Source organism: Globicephala melas, chromosome 10, assembly GCF_963455315.2.
Source record: "Globicephala melas chromosome 10, mGloMel1.2, whole genome shotgun sequence".
In the NCBI taxonomy this organism is placed as follows: Eukaryota; Metazoa; Chordata; class Mammalia; order Artiodactyla; family Delphinidae; genus Globicephala; species Globicephala melas.
Window position 1 is genome coordinate 24,147,443 of NC_083323.1, and position 19,640 is coordinate 24,167,082.

General features: G+C 39.5%; 1 protein-coding gene across 1 annotated transcript in view; it reads right to left on the minus strand.

Annotated features, from left to right (window-relative positions):
- The window catches only part of CFAP54 (cilia and flagella associated protein 54), a 310,172-nt gene that overhangs the window by 20,097 nt on the left and 270,435 nt on the right, over nt 1-19,640 (minus strand). Inside the window, exons 66-67 of the mRNA XM_030856338.2 lie at nt 18,790-18,931; nt 9,387-9,461 (exon numbers count right to left, since the gene is read on the minus strand). Of these exons, the coding sequence (XP_030712198.2) occupies nt 9,387-9,461; nt 18,790-18,931 (217 nt within the window). The remainder of the gene's footprint in view (nt 1-9,386; nt 9,462-18,789; nt 18,932-19,640) is intronic.

A 19,640-nucleotide genomic window follows, 5' to 3' on the forward strand; every position in this document is an offset into this window, starting at 1 on the left:
GAGAAAAACCATATGATCATCTCAATAGATGCAGAGAACGCTTTTGACAAAATTCAACACCCATTTATGATAAAAACCCTGCAGAAAGTAGGCATAGAGGGAACTTTCCTCAACATAATAAAGGCCATATATGACAAGCCCACAGCAAACATCATCCTCAATGGTGAAAAACTGAAAGCATTTCCACTAAGATCAGGAACAAGACAAGGTTGCCCACTCTCACCACTATTATTCAACATTGTTTTGGAAGTTATAGCCACAGCAATCAGAGAAGAAAAGGAAATAAAAGGAATCCAAATTGGAAAAGAAGAAGTAAAGCTGTCACTGTTTGCAGATGACATGATCCTATACATAGAGAACCCTAAAGATGCTACCAGAAAACTACTAGAGCTAATCAATGAATTTGGTAAAGTGGCAGGATACAAAATTAATGCACAGAAATCTCTGGCATTCCTATACACTAATGATGAAAAATCTGAAAGTGAAATCAAGAAAACACTCCCATTTACCATTGCAACAAAAAGAATAAAATATCTAGGAATAAACCTACCTAAGGAGACAAAAGACCTGTATGCAGAAAATTATAAGACACTGATGAAAGAAATTAAAGATGATATAAATAGATGGAGAGATATACCATGTTCTTGGATTGGAAGAATCAACATTGTGAAAATGACTCTACTACCCAAAGCAATCTATAGATTCAATGCAATCCCTATCAAACTACCACTGGCATTTTTCACAGAACTAGAACAAAAAATTTCACAATTTGTATGGAAACACAAAAGACCCCGAATAGCCAAAGCAATCTTGAGAACAAAAGAAGGAACTGGAGGAATCAGGCTCCCTGACTTCAGACTATACTACAAAGCTACAGTCATCAAGACGGTATGGTACTGGCACAAAAACAGAAAGATAGATCAATGGAACAGGATAGAAAGCCCAGAGATAAACCCATGCACATATGGACACCTTATCTTTGATAAAGGTGGCAGTAATGTACAATGGAGAAAGGACAGCCTCTTCAATAAGTGGTGCTGGGAAAACTGGACAGGTACATGTAAAAGTATGAGATTAGATCACTCCCTAACACCATACACAAAAATAAGCTCAAAATGGATTAAAGACCTAAATGTAAGGCCAGAAACTATCAAACTCTTAGAGGAAAACATAGGCAGAACACTCTATGACATAAATCAAAGCAAGATCCTTTCTGACCCACCTCCTAGAGTAATGGAAATAAAAACAAAAATAAACTAATGGGACCTAATGAAACTTCAAAGCTTTTGCACAGCAAAGGAAACCATAAACAAGACCAAAAGACAACCCTCAGAATGGGAGAAAATATTTGCAAATGAAGCAACCGACAAAGGATTAATCTCCAAAATTTACAAGCAGCTCATGCAGCTCAATAACAAGAAAACAAACAACCCAATCCAAAAATGGGCAGAAGACCTAAATAGACATTTCTCCAAAGAAGATATACAGACTGCCAACAAACACATGAAAGAATGCTCAACATCATTAATCATTAGAGAAATGCAAGTCAAAACTACAATGAGATATCATCTCACACCAGTCAGAATGGCCATCATCAAAAAATCTACAAACAATAAATGCTGGAGAGGGTGTGGGGAAAAGGGAACACTCTTGCACTGCTGGTGGGAATGTGAATTGGTTCAGCCACTATGGAAAACAGTATGGAGGTTCCTTAAAAAACTACAAATAGAACTACCATATGACCCAGCAATCCCACTACTGGGCATATACCCTGAGAAAACCAAAATTCAAAAAGAGTCATGTACCAAAATGTTCATTGCAGCTCTATTTACAATAGCCCGGAGATGGAAACAACCTAAGTGCCCATCATCGGATGAATGGATAAAGAAGATGTGGCACATATATACAATGGAATATTACTCAGCCATAAAAAGAAACGAAATTGAGCTATTTGTAATGAGGTGGATAGACCTAGAGTCTGTCATACAGAGTGAAGTAAGTCAGAAAGAAAAAGACAAATACCGTATGCTAACACATATATATGGAATTTAAGAAAAAAATGTCATGAAGAACCTAGGGGTAAAGCAGGAATAAAGACGCAGACCTCTTAGAGAACGGACTTGAGGTTATGGGGAGGGGGAAGGGTGAGCTGTGACAGGGCGAGAGAGAGTCATGGGCATATACACACTAACAAACGCAGTAAGGTAGATAGCTAGTGGGAAGCAGCCGCATGGCACAGGGATATTGGCTCGGTGCTTTGTGACAGCCTGGAGGGGTGGGATGGGGAGGGTGGGAGGGAGGGAGACGCAACAGGGAAGACATATGGGAACATATGTTTATGTATGACTGATTCACTTTGTTATAAAGCAGAAACTAACACACCATTGTAAAGCAATTATATCCCAATAAAGATGTTAAAAAAAAAAAAAGAAACCAAGGGGCATAGGGTAATGTAACAAAATTAGCCAAAGGAAGTTAAATAGCCTACCCTCTAGGACTTAACAGCTTAAAGGAAGATAAATAGCCTACCTTCTAGGACTTAACAGCCCCCCCAAAAAGTGACGTGGAAGCTATCCCACATATATTGGGAAACATGCAACTCCATCCAACAGCCAGAAAAACTGCATAGCTTCTTTCAAAGGGAACTGAGAATCCACCTAGTTTTTCCTATGTCCTCTGGGTATAAACACACTCAGCAACTCCATAACAGTTACCTAGTATATTTGGGGACAGTTGCTGACTAATTTAAAAAATTGGCTAAGCACAGAAGAGTGTGGCAGGACATATTTAAAGTGATGAAAGGGAAAAACCTACAACCAAGATTACTCTACCCAGCAGGGATCTCATTCATATTCAATGGAGAAATTAAAACCTTTACAGACAAGCAAAAGCTAAGAGAATTCTGCACCACCAAACCAGCTTTACAACAAATGCCAAAGGAACTTGTCCGTGCAGGAAACACAAGAGAAGGAAAAGACCTACAATAACAAACCCAAGACAATTAAGAAAATGATAATAGGAATACACATATTGATAATTACCTTAAATGTGAATGGATTAAATGCTCCAATCAAAAGACATAGACTGGCTGAATGGATACAAAAACAAGACCTGTATATATGCTATCTACAAGAGACCCACTTCAGACCTAGGGACACATACAAAATGGAAAAAGATATTCCATGCAAATGGAAACCAAAAGAAAGCTGGAGTAGCAATTCTCGTATCAGACAAAATAGACTTTAAAACAAAGACTATTACAAGGAACAAAGAAGGACACTACATAATGATCAGGGGATCAATCTAAGAAGAAGATATAACAATTACAAATATTTATGCACCCAGCATAGAAGCACCGCAATACATAAGGCAAATGCTAACAGCCATAAAAGGGGAAATCGACGGTAACACAATCATAGTAGGGGACTTAAACACCCCACTTTCACCCATGGAAAGATCATCCAAAATGAAAATAAATAAGGAAACACAAGCTTTAAATGAAACATTAAACAAGATGGACTTAACTGATATTTATAGGACGTTCCATCCCCAAACAACAGAATACACTTTCTTCTCAGGTGTTCATGGACCATTCTCCAGGATAGATCATATCTTGCATCACAAATCAAGCCTTGGTAAATTTAAGAAAATTGAAATCATAGCAAGTATCTTTTCTGACCACAATGCTGTAAGACTAGATATCAATTACAGGAAAAACACTGTAAAAAATACAAACACATGGAGGCTAAACAATACGCTACTAAATAAGCAAGAGATCACTGAAGAAATCAAAGAGAAAATCAAAAAAAGCCAAGTAGCCTAGTGCCCCTCAAATGTATGACTTTTAAATCTCATTGTGGCCCTCAATTCTTCTACTTTTTCTTGGTCAGCTCCTTGCTCATCACACTCAATGACTGTGAATATTCAAGATCTTCATCTCTCTTAGAAGATCATACCCTCAACCCTTTAACCCACTCCAGTCTTAGATGAACTTGCCTCTACTTCATTGAGAAAGTGAAAACCACTGGGTGTGAACTGCCCCCGCTTCTCCTAACCTTCTCTCACACACTTACTCACATCCCTTCCTGCCCTTAATCTGCTGCCCCAAGACCTACAGAAAGAGATGTATTTCCTGTTTCCAGGCAACTATCTCACTTATGCTGTCAATATCTTTCTGTTTCCGGCCCACTCCCTTAGGCCTTGCTTCATCATTTGTCCTTTTTTCTTCTAGACAGGCAAACTGCGCCCCTCCCGACTCTTTGCCCTGTGCACTGCTGCTGTCCTAACACCTGCCCTTGACTCCTTGCCTCCTGGGAGCTGCTCCTCCACCCTCTCCAGACTCCTGTCCCAAACCTTCTCAAAGATTCATCTACACTTGCAACCTTCCCTTTCTCACCTCTCACTCCTCAACACCCTGCAGCATCTGCTCCCTCTTCTAATCAGACATGCACTGGGTGCACTTTAGTTAAAGATGCAGATCCCGGATGTAAGCGGATCTATGGTTGACTAGTGCCTCCTCTACCTACAAGCTGCAAGAGCTTGGGCATGCTGCTACACCTCCCCATTTCTAAAATGGGGATAGTAACAGTAACCGACTGCATAGGCTTCTTGTAATGTTAAATGAGATACTGGATTTAAAACACTGGACAGTGTCTTCACATGCCATGTGCTCAATAAATATTAAAATTACTACTACTATTAGTAAGATTTGCAGTTTAATGATTATTATCATTAGTGTTTGTCAGGTACTATAGTAGGTCTAGCTAAAAACCGTGAACTCAAAAAATATCCTACTAAACTCATGCAGCCAAGAAAAACTACTTTGCAATCTCCTCTACAATGTGTCCTTTCTCTAGGCTTAGGGTCACCTTTTCCACCTTCAAAGCAGGATCTGCTCCTAGGAATTTCCTCTCCATACTGAGTCTGTATGACTCAAATCAGTTCAATACATATATACACACATGTACACACACTACAGATATACGTAACACACACACAGATACACCTACTACATACATACACACACACACACATTAGGTAAATTCACATGTATCATGTGAACCAATACGAAAGTATTTAATTTAGCTGAATGCAGGAACGCAAACCTATGCTGCCTTTACAGCAACAAAAGTATCTACAACAATGTTCTGCGTGCAGCTGGAAGTCAAAAATTACTGATGAATGTATAGAACGACTCCCCACAGGCGGTCACAGCAAGAGCGGAAAGAATATTTCTAGCGTCATGTTTGAATCCTACCTGACAACTTGGAAACTGCAATAATCTGAACCTACGTAGGCAATGAAAGGATCGCTTCATTGTTGGTGCACCAGAAAGTACACCTAACGGTCATTTACATTCTGTAACTAATCACTAAGAACATTAGCACGTAGCACTCATTCCCTTCCTTCACTTCCTTGCTATCTCAGGTTATTTCTGTCACAAGTTGTGTGTGGCAATATTTATTTTAATTAAGAAGAGGCAATACAGGCAAAGGCAATTATAATAGATATGTTCAGTAAGGAATTAAACTGAACAGGAAGATCTCATGCCAGTGACAAAAGAAGGCATGTAATTTTATTTAGACAAATTTACTTCCTCTTTATTTTAACCATTTACTTCTTGGAACAAGCCTGTAAACGCCCACGCTCCATCCAGCACTATCAGGTGAGTCTCGCTCTCAGTGGACGTGCTAGCCTGGGATTCAGGTGAGTCTCGCTCTCAGTGGACGTGCTAGCGTGGGATTTGATTGGAGGCACCTTCTCTTGGACCAGTGATTCTTTCACGACTGCGATCTCATGTTGGGATCTTGTACCCTGACCTAATTCCTCTAGGATTCAACAATTATTTACATTACAAGCAAAGAAAAGGACTCCTGGTTTTCTCTCTCTCTTTAACACTGTTACTCTCCTTTTCTGTCAATATTTCAAAACAACTTTGGATCTTAAAAATCTGTTGAAATGAGTTGACTAGAGGATGAAGAATTCACACATGGAAGGCAGGACCATGGTAGGGAAGATGATAATGAAGATGACATGATGAAATAGCTGATAATTATTTAACATTTATTTGCACTAGACCCTAATCCAAATACTTAACATACATTATTTACTTTAGTCCTCACAACTGCGAGGCATTGTTGGCATTATTACCCCACTCTACATATGAGAAAACTGAGGCTTAGAGAAGTTAAATGATTTGCCTCAGGTCAAACAAGATCCAAGGCTGGGATTCCAACCCAGGTCTGTCGGGGGCCAAAGCCCATTAATGTTATAAATCATGTGTCTTAAAATAACAATTTTTTTCTGAGACCTATTTGTAAATCACAGTTTGTTCAAAACTAGAATTAAGCTTGATTTTTATTGTCAATGGTCTGCTGCAGTAATTCTACATATTTCCATAATAAAAAATTAAGTTCCTCATTTAAAAACATGGGAAAAGAACATGAATGGCCAGATGAAAAAAAAATTTTAAGCAAATATTAAATTTCAGGTATTTAAAACTAAAGAGAATTTAATTCAAGAAACAATAACCAAGTGATGTCGTGTACAAGGCACTGTAAGAATTCAAAGATTAAGATAGCACCACCCCTGCTCCCGAGAAGCTAATGATCTAGTGGGAGGGATACAGTGTAATGTTTCAGGTCTTCTCCTAAGAGAATTCTTCCCTGACCACCCATCTAAACTGTTGCCCCATCCCCTGTTATTTTCTATCACAGGGATCAGAATACTTTTTTCTGTAAAGGGCCAGATAGTAAATAATGTAAACTTTGTGGGCTATATGGTCTCTGTCAAAACTACCGAGCTCTGCTGTTGTAGCTCAAAAGCAGCTATAGACAACTGGTAAACAAATGAGCATGGCTGTGTTCCAATAAAACTTTATTTACAAACAGGCAGTGGGCCATAGTTCACAGGCTGCAGTTTGCCAACCCTACTCTAACATCTCACTCTGTTTTTTCCTTCATAGCACTTAACAAAATGCAGAATTATCTTGCTTATTGATTTATTTACTATTTCTCTCCAAAAACAAAAACAAAAAAACGGCAGCTCCGAGAGAGTGAGGTCCTTGTTGCTTGTTCACAGCAGGCTCTCTAGGGCCTAGAAAGGAGTTCCTGACACATAGGCAGTTCACTCTAAGTATTTGTTGATTGGCTAAATGAATGAACACCATTCCACAAAAGGAGAAACACAGACTGCCAACAAAGTAGGAACTATATTTGGCTTTACTATTAATAAATATAAAATAATTGAAAATGTCATTTTTCACTTGTCAGACCTACAACAGTTAGAAGAAGAGGAGGGGGACGAGAGGGAGGAAAGGGAGAAGAGGAGGAGGGAGGGAGAGAGCAGAAGAAGGAGGAGAACTAGTGTGGGTGAACACACAGTTACACTGGGCCTCTCACCTACTGCAGATGGGAGAGAAAACTGGTGCCACATTTCTGGAGGCCATTTGCAATTATATACCCAAATGTATAAGCCCATTCAAAATGGGCAAAGGATTGAACAGACATTTCTCCAAAGAAGATATAAAAATGGGCGATCAGCGATTAAATTAGTCATTAGGGAAATGCAAATCAAAATCACAGTGAGATACTACTTTCCACCCATTAAGATGGCTATTATCAAAAAAGAGAAAGTAAGTGTTGGTGAGTATGTGGAGAAATTAGAACCCTCTTGCACTACTGATGGGAATGTAAAATGGTGCAGCTGTTGGGGTTTTCTTAAAAAGTTAAACATAGAATTACCATATGATCCACCAAGTACTAAGTCCACTCCTAGGTGTACACCCAGATACTTGTACACCCATGGTTATAGCAGCATTATTTATAGGAGCCAAAAGGTACAAACAACTCAAATGTCCATCCACAGAAGAGTGGATAAACAAATGTGGTATATACATACAATGGGATATTATTTAGTCTTAAAAAGGAATGAAGTACTGATACATGTTAAACATGGATGAACTTTGAAAACATTGCACTAAATGAAATAAGCCAGCCACAAAAAAACCAATATTGTATGATTCCATTTATATGAGGTACCTAGAATAAGCAAATAGTAGAACAGAGATTACCAGGAGCTGGGGGAGGAGGAAATGGGGAGTTATTACTTAATGGGTACAAAGTTTCTACCTGGGATGATGAAAAAATTGTGGAGGTGGATGGTGGAGATGTTTGCACAACGTTTTGAATGTACTTAATGCTACTGATGTGTACACTTAGAAATGATTAAAATTGTAAATTTTACATTATGTATATTTTACCACAATAGAAAATGTATACAGATCTTCCTTTACTTATGATGGGGTTATGTCCCAGTAAATGGGTAAACTCATCAGAGGCTGAAAATATCTTAAGTCAAAAATACACTTAATATACCTAACCTACCAAACATCAGAGCTTAGCCTAGCACACCCTAAACACGCTCAGAACACATACATTAGCCTGCAGTTGGACAAAATCGTCTAACACAAAGCCAATTTTATAATAAAGTGTTGAATAGCTCATGTAATTTACTGCATACTGTACTGAAAGTTAAGAACAGAATGGCTGTCCGGGTCCCGAATGGTTGTACGTATGTGGGTTGTTTCCCCTCATGATGATGAGGGTGATGCGAGCTGCAGTTCACTGCTGCTGCCTCACATCACAAGTATTGGACTGCATATTGCTAGCCAGGGAAAAGCTCAAAATTCAAAATTTGAAGTATGGTTTCTACTGAATGTGTATTGCTTTCATAATATCATAAAGTCAAAAAAATCATAAGTTGTAAGTCAGGGACCATATGCATACTTTTTACTCCAAAATCCTATTCCTAAGAATTAACTCTGAGGATGGGTGAAACAGAAGGGTGAAATACATGTTCTAGAACCCATCAACCTCAAGATCCATGAATAAGGATCTAGTTATATAAACAGAGCCTGACATGACAAATACTTAAAAGAAACTATTATGTAGGCATGAAATAAGACAGGGTAGACTTTTCACATAAAAATATCTCCATAGCATTATTGTTGAATGAAAAAAAAAACAAGTTACAGAATGCTTGTGCAGTATGATCCCACTGATATAAAAATTCAAAAGTCTAACTATACATGAAAAAAATTTGAGATATTCTCCAAAATGTTAATAGTGGTTATTCCCTGAATGGTGAATTTGAGATGATTTTAAGATTATCCTCTCCACAACTTTCTGTACTAGTTGATTTTTTAACAAAGAATATTTCTAACCAAAATAACATGCTATTATAAACTAATGCTTAGCACTTTTCATATTAATTAAGGATGGTTAGGCCCTTGATACTTTCATAATAGATGTTTTCTGTATTTCCATTTCCATAGCAACAACAATACTTGTTAGAGAATCACATACAGTTTTAAAAGAGATGCATACCTCAGATAGCGGAGTTGCCTCTTCATCAGGCAAAAACAAAGATGCTATTTCAGAGCAACATTCAATAATCATGTTCTAGAAATAATAAGACAATATAGTGAGGTTGATCTTATTGGTAAAATACTAGATATTTTAATTACATATTAGTTATTTCATTTGTCTTTTGTTACATCATTCCCTAACCCTAATTCCCAGGATGAAACTTAGAGGGATTCAGAGGTCACAATCTTTTAAGTAATTAGGGTTATTTGAAAAGATACAAAATAGCCACAAACTATAAGATTTAATGACAAATAATAAATTATTTTAGGATTGTTTCCCTGCAAAATTCACAATTAAAATTCATGTGTTAGAGAAGAACAAGTAAAGTAATTCACACCAGAATAAGATTTTGGAAGATCACTTTTCTTCTGAGAAGAGAGCCCTGGAATAAAGAGGTTCAGATCTGAGAAAGGGTTTAAGCAGAGATGAACAGTTGGGAATCGAGAAAGAAATGGAAAGAGAAAATGAAGAAGAAGAAGAGAGAGTTGATATCATACGTGGTCTATTGCTGAGGACACTGCCGCGGCCCCTACTGTTTGGACGCAGCGTGTTTCTGTGTGGACATCTGACCCAAGAAAGATCTACCTATGGGCAGGGTTGAATCAATCAGATTCTCCATCATTGTAATTTCATATAAGGAAGGACAACAGAAGAGAGTTACCATCAGGACTGGCCGGATGAGCTGAGAGGTTGCAATACGGAGTTGGAGAAGGCACCTAATGGGCTAGATGTAACATGAGTGAGCAAGAAACAGAGATAAATGAGAACTGATGCCGCCTGGGGGACTGAGTGCAATCTTGGCTCCCGACTCTCCAAGTTTCACTTTCTGTGGGGCCCACTGTGTTTTGTCCCCAGTCCTTGGTTATGCACGAGCTTACTCACCATGCCCAGCCAAATACTGCCTCCTTACCAAACCTACTTCATCTGAGCTAGCGTAAGTAGTTTTTCTTTACTTACAACTAAAGGAGTCATGATTATAAGACTATCAGACACTATAAAACTCTTAGAGGAAAACACAGGAAGAACACTCTTTGACATAAATCACAGCAACATCCTTTTTGACCCACCTCCTAGAGAAATGGAAATGAAAACAAAAATAAACAAATGGGACCTAATGAAACTTCAAAGCTTTTGCATAGCAAAGGAAACCATAAACAAGATGAAACAACAACCTTCAGAATGGGAGAAAATATTTGCAAATGAAGCAACTGACAAAGGATTAATCTCCAAAATATACAAGCAGCTCATGCAGCTCAATATCAAAAAAACAAACAACCCAATCCAAAAATGGGCAGAAGACCTAAATAGACATTTCTCCAAAGAAGATATACAGATTGCCAACAAACACATGAAAGGATGTTCAACATCACTAATCATTAGAGAAATGCAAATAAAAACTACAGTGAGGTATCACCTCACACCGGTCAGAATGGCCATCATCAAAAAATCTACAAATAATAAATGTTGGAGAGGGTGCGGAGAAAAGGGAACCCTCTTGCACTGTTGGTGGGAATGTAAATTGATACAGCCACTATGGAGAACAGTATGGAAGTTCCTTAAAAAAACTAAAAATAGAACTACCATATGACCCAGCCATCCCACTACTGGGCATATACCCTGAGAAAACCATAATTCAAAAAGAGTCATGTACCACAATGTTCATTTGAGCTCTATTTACAATAGCCAGGATGTGGAAGCAACCTGAGTGCCCATCAACAGATGAATGGATAAAGAAGATGTGGCACATATATACAATGGAATATTACTCAGACATAAAAAGAAAGGAAATTGAGTTATTTGTAGTGAGGTGGATGGACCTAGAGTCTGTCATACAGAGTGAAGTAAGTCAGAAAGAGAAAAACAAATACCGTATGCTAACACATATATATGGAATCTTAGGGGGCAAAAAAAAAAGGTTCTGAAGAACCTAGAAGCAGGACAGGAATAAAGACACAGACGTAGAGAATAGACTAGAGGACACGGGGAGGGGGAAGGGTAAGCTGGGACAAAGTGAGAGAATAGCGTTGACATATATATACTACCAAATGTGAAATAAATAGCTAGTGGGAAGCAGCCGCATAGCACAGGGAGATCAGCTCGGTGCTTTGTGTTCACTTAGAGGGGTGGGATAGGGAGGGTGGGAGGGAGACGCAAGAGGGAGGAGATATGGGGATACGTGTATATGTATAGCTGATTCACTTTGTTATACAGCAGAAACTATCACACCATTGTAAAGCAATTATACTCGAATAAAAATGTTAAAAAAAAAAAGTATAATGAACAGGGAATACTTCCTGGAGAAAGGGTCATATAAACTGAGGTATGAAAGAGTAGTAAGACTTCAACTGGCAGAGAATGGGGACAAGGGCATTCCAGATGGAGCAATGAAACAGCAGATATTCAAGAAACATAAAGAACCTGATACGGTCTTTACTGCTGGTGTGTATAGGAAGCACGGTGGTGAGAAATAAGGCTGAGAGGTGTACTTATAACAGGACACGTAAACGTAAGGAATTTGGATTTTGTTGCTTAGGAAATTGAGAGTCACTGGACTGAGGGGATAATGATCTGACTGCTTTAAAAAGACAATTCTGGGGCTTCCCTGGTGGCGCAGTGGTTGAGAGTCCGCCTGCCGATGCAGGGGACACGGGTTCGTGCCCCGGTCCGGGAAGATCCCACATGCCGCGGAGCGGCTGGGCCCGTGAGCCATGGCCGCTGAGCCTGCGCGTCCAGAGCCTGTGCTCCGCAACGGGAGAGGCCACAACAGTGAGAGGCCCGCGTACCGCAAAAAAAAAAAAAAAAAAAAAGACAATTCTAGCTACCATGTAAAGCTGAACTGGACTAGGAAGAGATAAGAGAAAGAGAAATTAGCTAGGAGGCTACTCAAGCTGTTTGGGCAGGAAGTGATCATGGCCAGAAGTAGGGCAGCTTCCATGGGACCAGAAAGGATGGAGGGCAGGCAGGACATCCAGCACTGACTGGGGGACACCATCTTCCTATGATGAACTTTCCAGGCTCCTGGTCCACTTTACTAGACAGAGGGGAACACACATCCTGGAGTACATTCTTACGTATTCTTCTTATTTATCCAAATTTCTATATTTCTAATTGAGTTCTTAGGACTGGTTAAAGTACGTTTTCTTTCTATACAAAAGGTTTCAATAATAGCTGTGATGGGTTACTGTCATGATTTCATCAAGAGCTATCAAGCAAAATGACACTGTCTGTATCATTAATCATTTCCATAACAGATGAAGACAGCCATGTCACCTGATAAATGCCTTCCATGGCTTGTCTCAACATTTATCAAACACAAATTTCGCCTCAACAACGTTCTGTTTCTTTGGCATTATTTGAGGTAAACCACATACACACTTGGGAAACTGGCTGATTCGATGTTGGGCTGCGGGAAACCTCCCGTGACCTTGCTGCCACAGAAATGAAGACAAGGAAAGCACTGAACTCAACAATCCCAGGCAGAAGGCGGTTGGAGGGATGGTGCAGTTGGCAAGGGGCCTGGGAGGGCACAGAAGGACCCCTGCTCAGTCTCTGTCACTTTCCCTTAAAGAGGAGCATCTGTTGATTTGATGAGGGATAGGCTTTGGAGTGACTTCCAAAATAACAGAGCCAACATTTTGACTTAGTTGAAGTCCTCATCATTGTTCACCCATTTTATGGGAAAAAAAACTTCCTAAGTTGCTTTCCACCCTCCAAACTCTTGCTTCCTTCATCCGTCCTTCACATGCCATCAGGGTTATCTTAGCAAATTTCAGGGTGGATCATGAGATGCTCTTCCGGGCATTGCTCCCAGCTTTTCCTACGGCCCATGCCCAGCCCTGCCTTCCCAGGGCCCTACATTCACCCTGCACTCCTGCCACCCTGAATACAACATCCAGCTCCATGACTTCACCTCTCATCTCTTGCTGTATCCTCAGTCTGGAGTAAGTGCTCTCCATAGGTCTCCAACTAGAAGTTGGTTACTGGGCTAGATATCAGAGAAGACCCCTGAGCAAAGGAATTCAAAGTCAAGAGAGAGGAAGAGACACAGAAAGAGATAATGACCAAAACAATAGAGTCAGGGCACAGGGTGCAAGGAAACATGATTTTTATTTCAGTCTACAGGGGCTATAAAATGCTACCTGCGCTACTGAAGCAAGCACAAAGTCTAGCTCAACCCTTTCTCTTAACACACACACACACACACACACACACACACACACACACACACACCCCTATGTGAATGAGATTTTTTTTAATGATAAATTGGAATAGTTTGCATCAACAGCTCCACCATTGAGAAAGAAGGATATCAGCAACCTTGCCCTTTTGTATAAGTGTAGAATCCGGATAATGGGGGAAACAGGAAAAGGGGAAGGTGTCAGAGAGACTAAGCTGAACTTCATAATGAAGAGCTGAACCAGATTCACTTTGTTATAAAGCAGAAACTAACACACCATTGTAAAGCAATTATACTCCAATAAAGATGTTATAAAAAAAAAAAAGAGCTGAACCAGAGCGGGAAGGGAAGAGGAGTCAAAACACTCCATGCAGACTGAGTTGGAGGGAGAGGTTTAGGAGTCTGAACCAATGAGGCAGAGGTTGGAGAGCTGCCACTGTGAACGTCAGAGAGGCACTAAGAGTAAGGCAGTTGGGAAAAAGGAGATTTAAAAGAAGTTATGCTGTATATGATGAAAGGATTCCCTCTCAGATATTCTTACGAGAGACTCATAAGAATAAGGTTTAGATTATTTTCAATGGTTTTGAACATTATATTGATGTTTCTTTGAATGCCAGACTTTGCTTGCTAAGAGAGGGCCACCGGGCAGCTGGGCTCATTATGAATTACATCTGGGTACCTATGGTCATACTCACACAGTGATTAAGCTCCTCCTGACAGGGACCTAATTGTGCTGATTTCAGTATGTCCTTATCTCCTCAAGCCTGGAAAATTTTTGCACGTAACGGTTTCTCAAAGATAACGTGTTATTTGATGCTAATGTTCAATTGTATTTTGTTCTATGTTTTCATAGTACTTTGATACTGGGGATATGTTGACTATATATAATTGCCTGGTACAATCCGGGCATCCCACACGTGTTTGCTGAACTCATCTTAGGTGACTTGGTAAATATATTTTAGGCTTATCATATCAGTATGTTATCATTCCAAAAAAGGTGTTTGTGTCATAAAATCAGAATGGTTTGCACCTTTTATATGCTTTAAAACACCTGATATGCTCTGAAGATACCCCATAAAGCTGTGAATGACAGGTTAAAACAATCCAGTGATTCTGAGCCACTGTTGTCCATTTTGGAAGAAGGACGTGTTTTCGAGCCAGAAGTGACTGGAACACCTGTTCTGTAGCCCTCCCAAAACATCTTAAATTAATACCTGTGTTCTGAAGCTTTTGGCTTATTCCAGACCATAGGGATTTGGGGGAGAGAAAACAAAAAAAAAAGGAAGGGAATGAGAAAGAGAACAAGATTCACCACCTCCCATATCAACCAAAGGTACATTTTCTGGACCTTTATATTTAACAACCCACCAAAAATCCATACTGAGATAGAAATAAATATATTTGATTATAGAGGTTATGAAATCCTGTCCAACTCCCAAACAGAATTGATCTCTTCAAGTGTCCTAGTTAACTTCTCATTAGCTCCAAGTGAAGGTTGTCATGACAACAAACTGGCAGATTTTAGTCCCTGGAATTTATTTGATATAACCTAGAACCTAGCTGTTTCTTTTTTTTTTCTAAGTGCTGGTTAGTATATAGGGAAAAAAATAGAAAAGTTTATTCCTTCCGTTTCACAACTTTCAAATGGTGTGAATTAATTTGTTTGCTAATTCACCTAAACTAAAAAGAGCAGGTTTTTTTCCATTTTGTGACATTCTTTCACATATAGAACTACCAGAACTGGAACACATCTCAAAATGCCCTAATTAAATCTGAAGAAACACTTTTTAAGTTGGAGGATAAAGTAAACTCAAAAACACAGAGGAGGGCTTCCCTGGTGGCGCAGTGGTTAAGAGTCCGCCTGCCAATGCAGGAGACACGGGTTTGTGCCCCGGTCTGGGAAGATCCCACATGCCGCGGAGCGGCTGGGCCCGTGAGCCATGGCTGCTGAGCCTGCGCGTCCGGAGCCTGTGCTCTGCAACAGGAGAGGCCACAACAGTGAGAGGCTCGCGTACAGCAAAAAAAAAAAAAAAAAAAACAAAGAAAACACAGAGGACAACATCAGGACTGAAAGCAGTTTGTTCTACTCAGGGACTGAGCTACTCACATATATCACTCAAGTCAGGACGTGAGAGCAAGTCACAAAGCTTGGCTAAGGCAAGGTGGGCCGTCTGGATTCTTCCCTCTGCTTGCATTCAAACGCCCCTACTTGCCCCTATTTGTTCCTGATTTGTTTATATTCATAGTCAACTTCTTGGCTCAGGCACTGGGCTCATTGTGATGAACTTGATACCGATATCTGACTCCCAGGAAAATTCTGATGGCTCTCATTCCAACCAAGGGACAATCTCTTCATCTCACCAGTAACTGAGTGAAAGGATCCTGTTTAGAGATGAGGAGAAAACTAGTCCCAGGAAACATTAAGTGACTGACCCTCGGTAGGAAAGCTGAGTGGCAGAGCACAACCCAGAATCCTGACTCTTACGGACACTCACTCTCCTGTCTCAGACAATGTAAGTTGAAAAGACAAATGGGTTCAGGAGAAAAATAATCATTTGCCTTTTATGAACTATATAATAATGGATTCAAGGACAATTTCAGCAAAGAACTGTCTAGGTTATGGCTCAAAGACAGCAAACTGGTAAGTTTGGTCTATGACTAAAAAACTGTGATTGTAAGTGATCTACTAAAGAAGTTCGAAAACGAAATGAGCTGAGTTCTTGAAAACAGATATGAAAGGGCAACAATGCACTTTAGGAGAAGAATTACATTATATGAATCTCATGAGTTTGAGATATCTGATCTACTGGGATATTTATTCTGAGCACTCAGAATATCACTACTATAGTTAAACATCTGGTAATTTGTGTTGTAACATTTGAGGACACTATAAAGGATGTGCACTATAAAGGATGTGTGGAGAGGCCACAACAGTAAGAGGCCCGCGTACCGCAAAAAAAAAAAAAATAAAGATAACGTAAACAAGAAAACAAAAAGAGCCATACCAATAATGCTCTTTAAGAATTAAAAATATTTTGTTATTGGTGACCAATTGAATATTAAACTAGCAGAAAGTGATTTTTTTAAAAAGATACAGCAGAGCAAAAATAAAGATCCTAAAAGCTTTCAGAGAAGAAAAACAGAGATGGGACCCAAGTGGCTGGGAATTCAACCAGAAAAGCAGCAGAGGGAGGTCCCAGAATCAGAGCTGTGCTGCAGGCATTGGGGGCAACCAGTCCTTAACCAGAGCAGGAGAGGGGCCTCCGAAGGAAAAGAAGAGTTGAGACATAAATATAAACACTTGGGTACAAATCTATGGATGAATATATGACAGATCCGATGTAATGATCAGAAAGAAGTTAAGAAAAAAGACAAGTGAAGAAAAATCAAACCTTATACAGGAAAGGAAAATAACCACAGTACACTGTGACTTGGCTGTGAACATTGTTTACAGGGTTATAATGACATAAACACTGAATGCTGATTTAATTAAATTCTGTGATATAACAATATTTAGAAAGGATGGGGAAAGGAGAAGTTGAGGAGAAATATAGGGAATCCTTGTATAGTAAAGTCCTTGTATAGTAAAATCAATAGATATTATATAAAACTGATTTATCAAGAAAAAATAATTATTTTTGGCTGTCATTAGCACTATTCAACAATTTTTCCAGCTTTCCTCTTTCCAAGTTGGTAGCAGAATTGTTGGCATGGCTCGTGACTTACTTGGCCAGTGAAATGTTAGTGCAAGTGATATGATGGAAACTCAAAGAGCCAGGGTGTGATTTGCCCCTTTTCTTCCCTCCTGCCCAGTGACTGGGGATGTTCCAGAGGATGGATGTGCCACCAGCCTGGAGGCTGGTGTGGGGAGACATGGAGCCCAGTGGACCCACTTGGATTTAAAGGGTGTTGGTTATCTTGCTTTTCATGACTGATCCTGCATATTATTTAGAGTCTTGGAAGTAAATAACAAAAGGAACAGCTGAAAGAGTTGAAAATGGTCTGCTCGCAGGACTGTGGGGTGTGGACAGGTCAAACAGGAGACTGTCCCTTTTCATTTTAAACCTTGTACATCTATTTGATTAAAAAAAAAAAAAAGCCATGGTACCTACAGAACATATATCTCAAGCAACCAGATGAATGTGCAAATGAAAATTCAAAGAGCAAGTGATTAGGGGAGAACAGGTATTCCCTGCTCCTCTCATTTCCATAGAGGGTAAGGAACTTCCACTCCACTCCAGAATAAGGGGGGACACTTCCAGCTTCTTTTGGATGCAGCCAGGAGAGTGGAGTCACTTATCTGATTGGTGAGTTTGGGAAAAGCAAACTAGGCTCAGCCCCATTGGGTCAATCTTTGCTTACATTTTTGAAGGCACCCTGCCTGTGGGACTATTACTCTCTACTCCTCCATGCAGTCAGCCGGGCAGTCAGCAGGGGAGCGGGGGAAATCCTACAGCTACACAAGTGTGCTAGATTATTGTGTGACTAGGTGGGCAAGGCTGGCTAATTCAGGGGTGAAATATTAATGCTTGTTTGGCCAGAGATCCAGAGCCATGTTTGCTAATCAGCTTTGTCGGTAATGATGCCAGTGTTTGAGATCTCCATATATCAGTTTCCTGTGTCCTACTTCTCAATGGGTTGAGAACTCAGAAGGAACTCCTCCAAAACATGAATATCAGTCATCACTCAACTCTGTAATCAGATTAATAACACACTATAAGGATAATGCCTTTTTTTCTAGTTAGAAAAATACAGATGTGTAGAAAAAGTCTGAAAGATATATGCTTATCTATATTTTCTAATTTTTCTTCCCATATTACTTGGGTAATAAAAATGCTCAAATACTAGACTAGAATTTAAAAGTAACATTATAAACTTACAGAGCATTGTTTCTTAGGATTCATGGTTATATCTGAATGATTTACCTAGATTGGCTTTGTTTTCATTTACCATCAGTTTCTTATAATTGGTATGCTTAGAAGAGCTTTGAAGAAAACATTACTTATGTGTCCAAAAATTGGGTTATATCTGGTACTCTAAGTAGAGAAAGTACAGGCCACAAGAACCACACCATTCAAGTTTAGTTACATAGCTGTGCTCTGATAAAGTAAAAAATAACTTAATTATGTATAATGACATCCATCCTGCAATGGCAATAAAATTTTCCATTATTTAATAACCTACTTCCATTTCTTTACCAATTGATTCCTCTTCTGTTTCTTCTACTTGAGATACATTTTCATTTGAAGTAACTTTAGGAGTTGTAGGCAATGATATTTCAGCGATTTGCGTAAGATTAGATAATTTCTCGTGAACTGAAATAACTCTAAAAATAACAAACATGTATGCATTTTACTTGAAAAGTTAAGTAAGGCATTCATTTATTCCCAGAATCAATAAAACATGTAAATTAAGTCCTTAGTTATTTAACACTTAGATTTCTGGCATCCCCAAACATCATTCAATCATTCCTTCATTCAAGAGACATGAGAACAGAGACACAATTCTCACCTGCATAGTGTTTATGATCTAGTTATATGCTCAGACAGATTTATAATTATAAACTGGCAAAGACACAAAGCAAAAAAAAATGTAGACATCCAAAATACTTGCTTAAGATGAAAATAAAGAAAACAAATATCTACATGGGCAAAGAAACACCAGACAATGACAAAAGATCTACTCCTACTTAAACTCAGTGCCACGCTCTGATTGGCTGGCTGGCCTGAAGCTAAGAATTAGGACAAGTCAGCAATGGCTCTAAGAGACGGGTCAACGAGCCCACACAGTGACAGGTACTGTGTGGGGAGTGGGGGTAGGGAGAAGAATCAAGTAAAAAGGAAAAGCTAAAGCCGAGGAAGAGGGCAGAGGACGCACTGGCAATCGTGTGCAGGACAGAAAGCTTCTGGAGCCACGGTCCAGTGAACCATGGAGGCACTGGAGACAGGTTAACTAGTGAATGCAGTCAGAAGCTGGAAAAGCACTGAAACAGCTGAGGGAGGCGAAGAGCCACCTGCAGGGCTCCCAGTGACTCT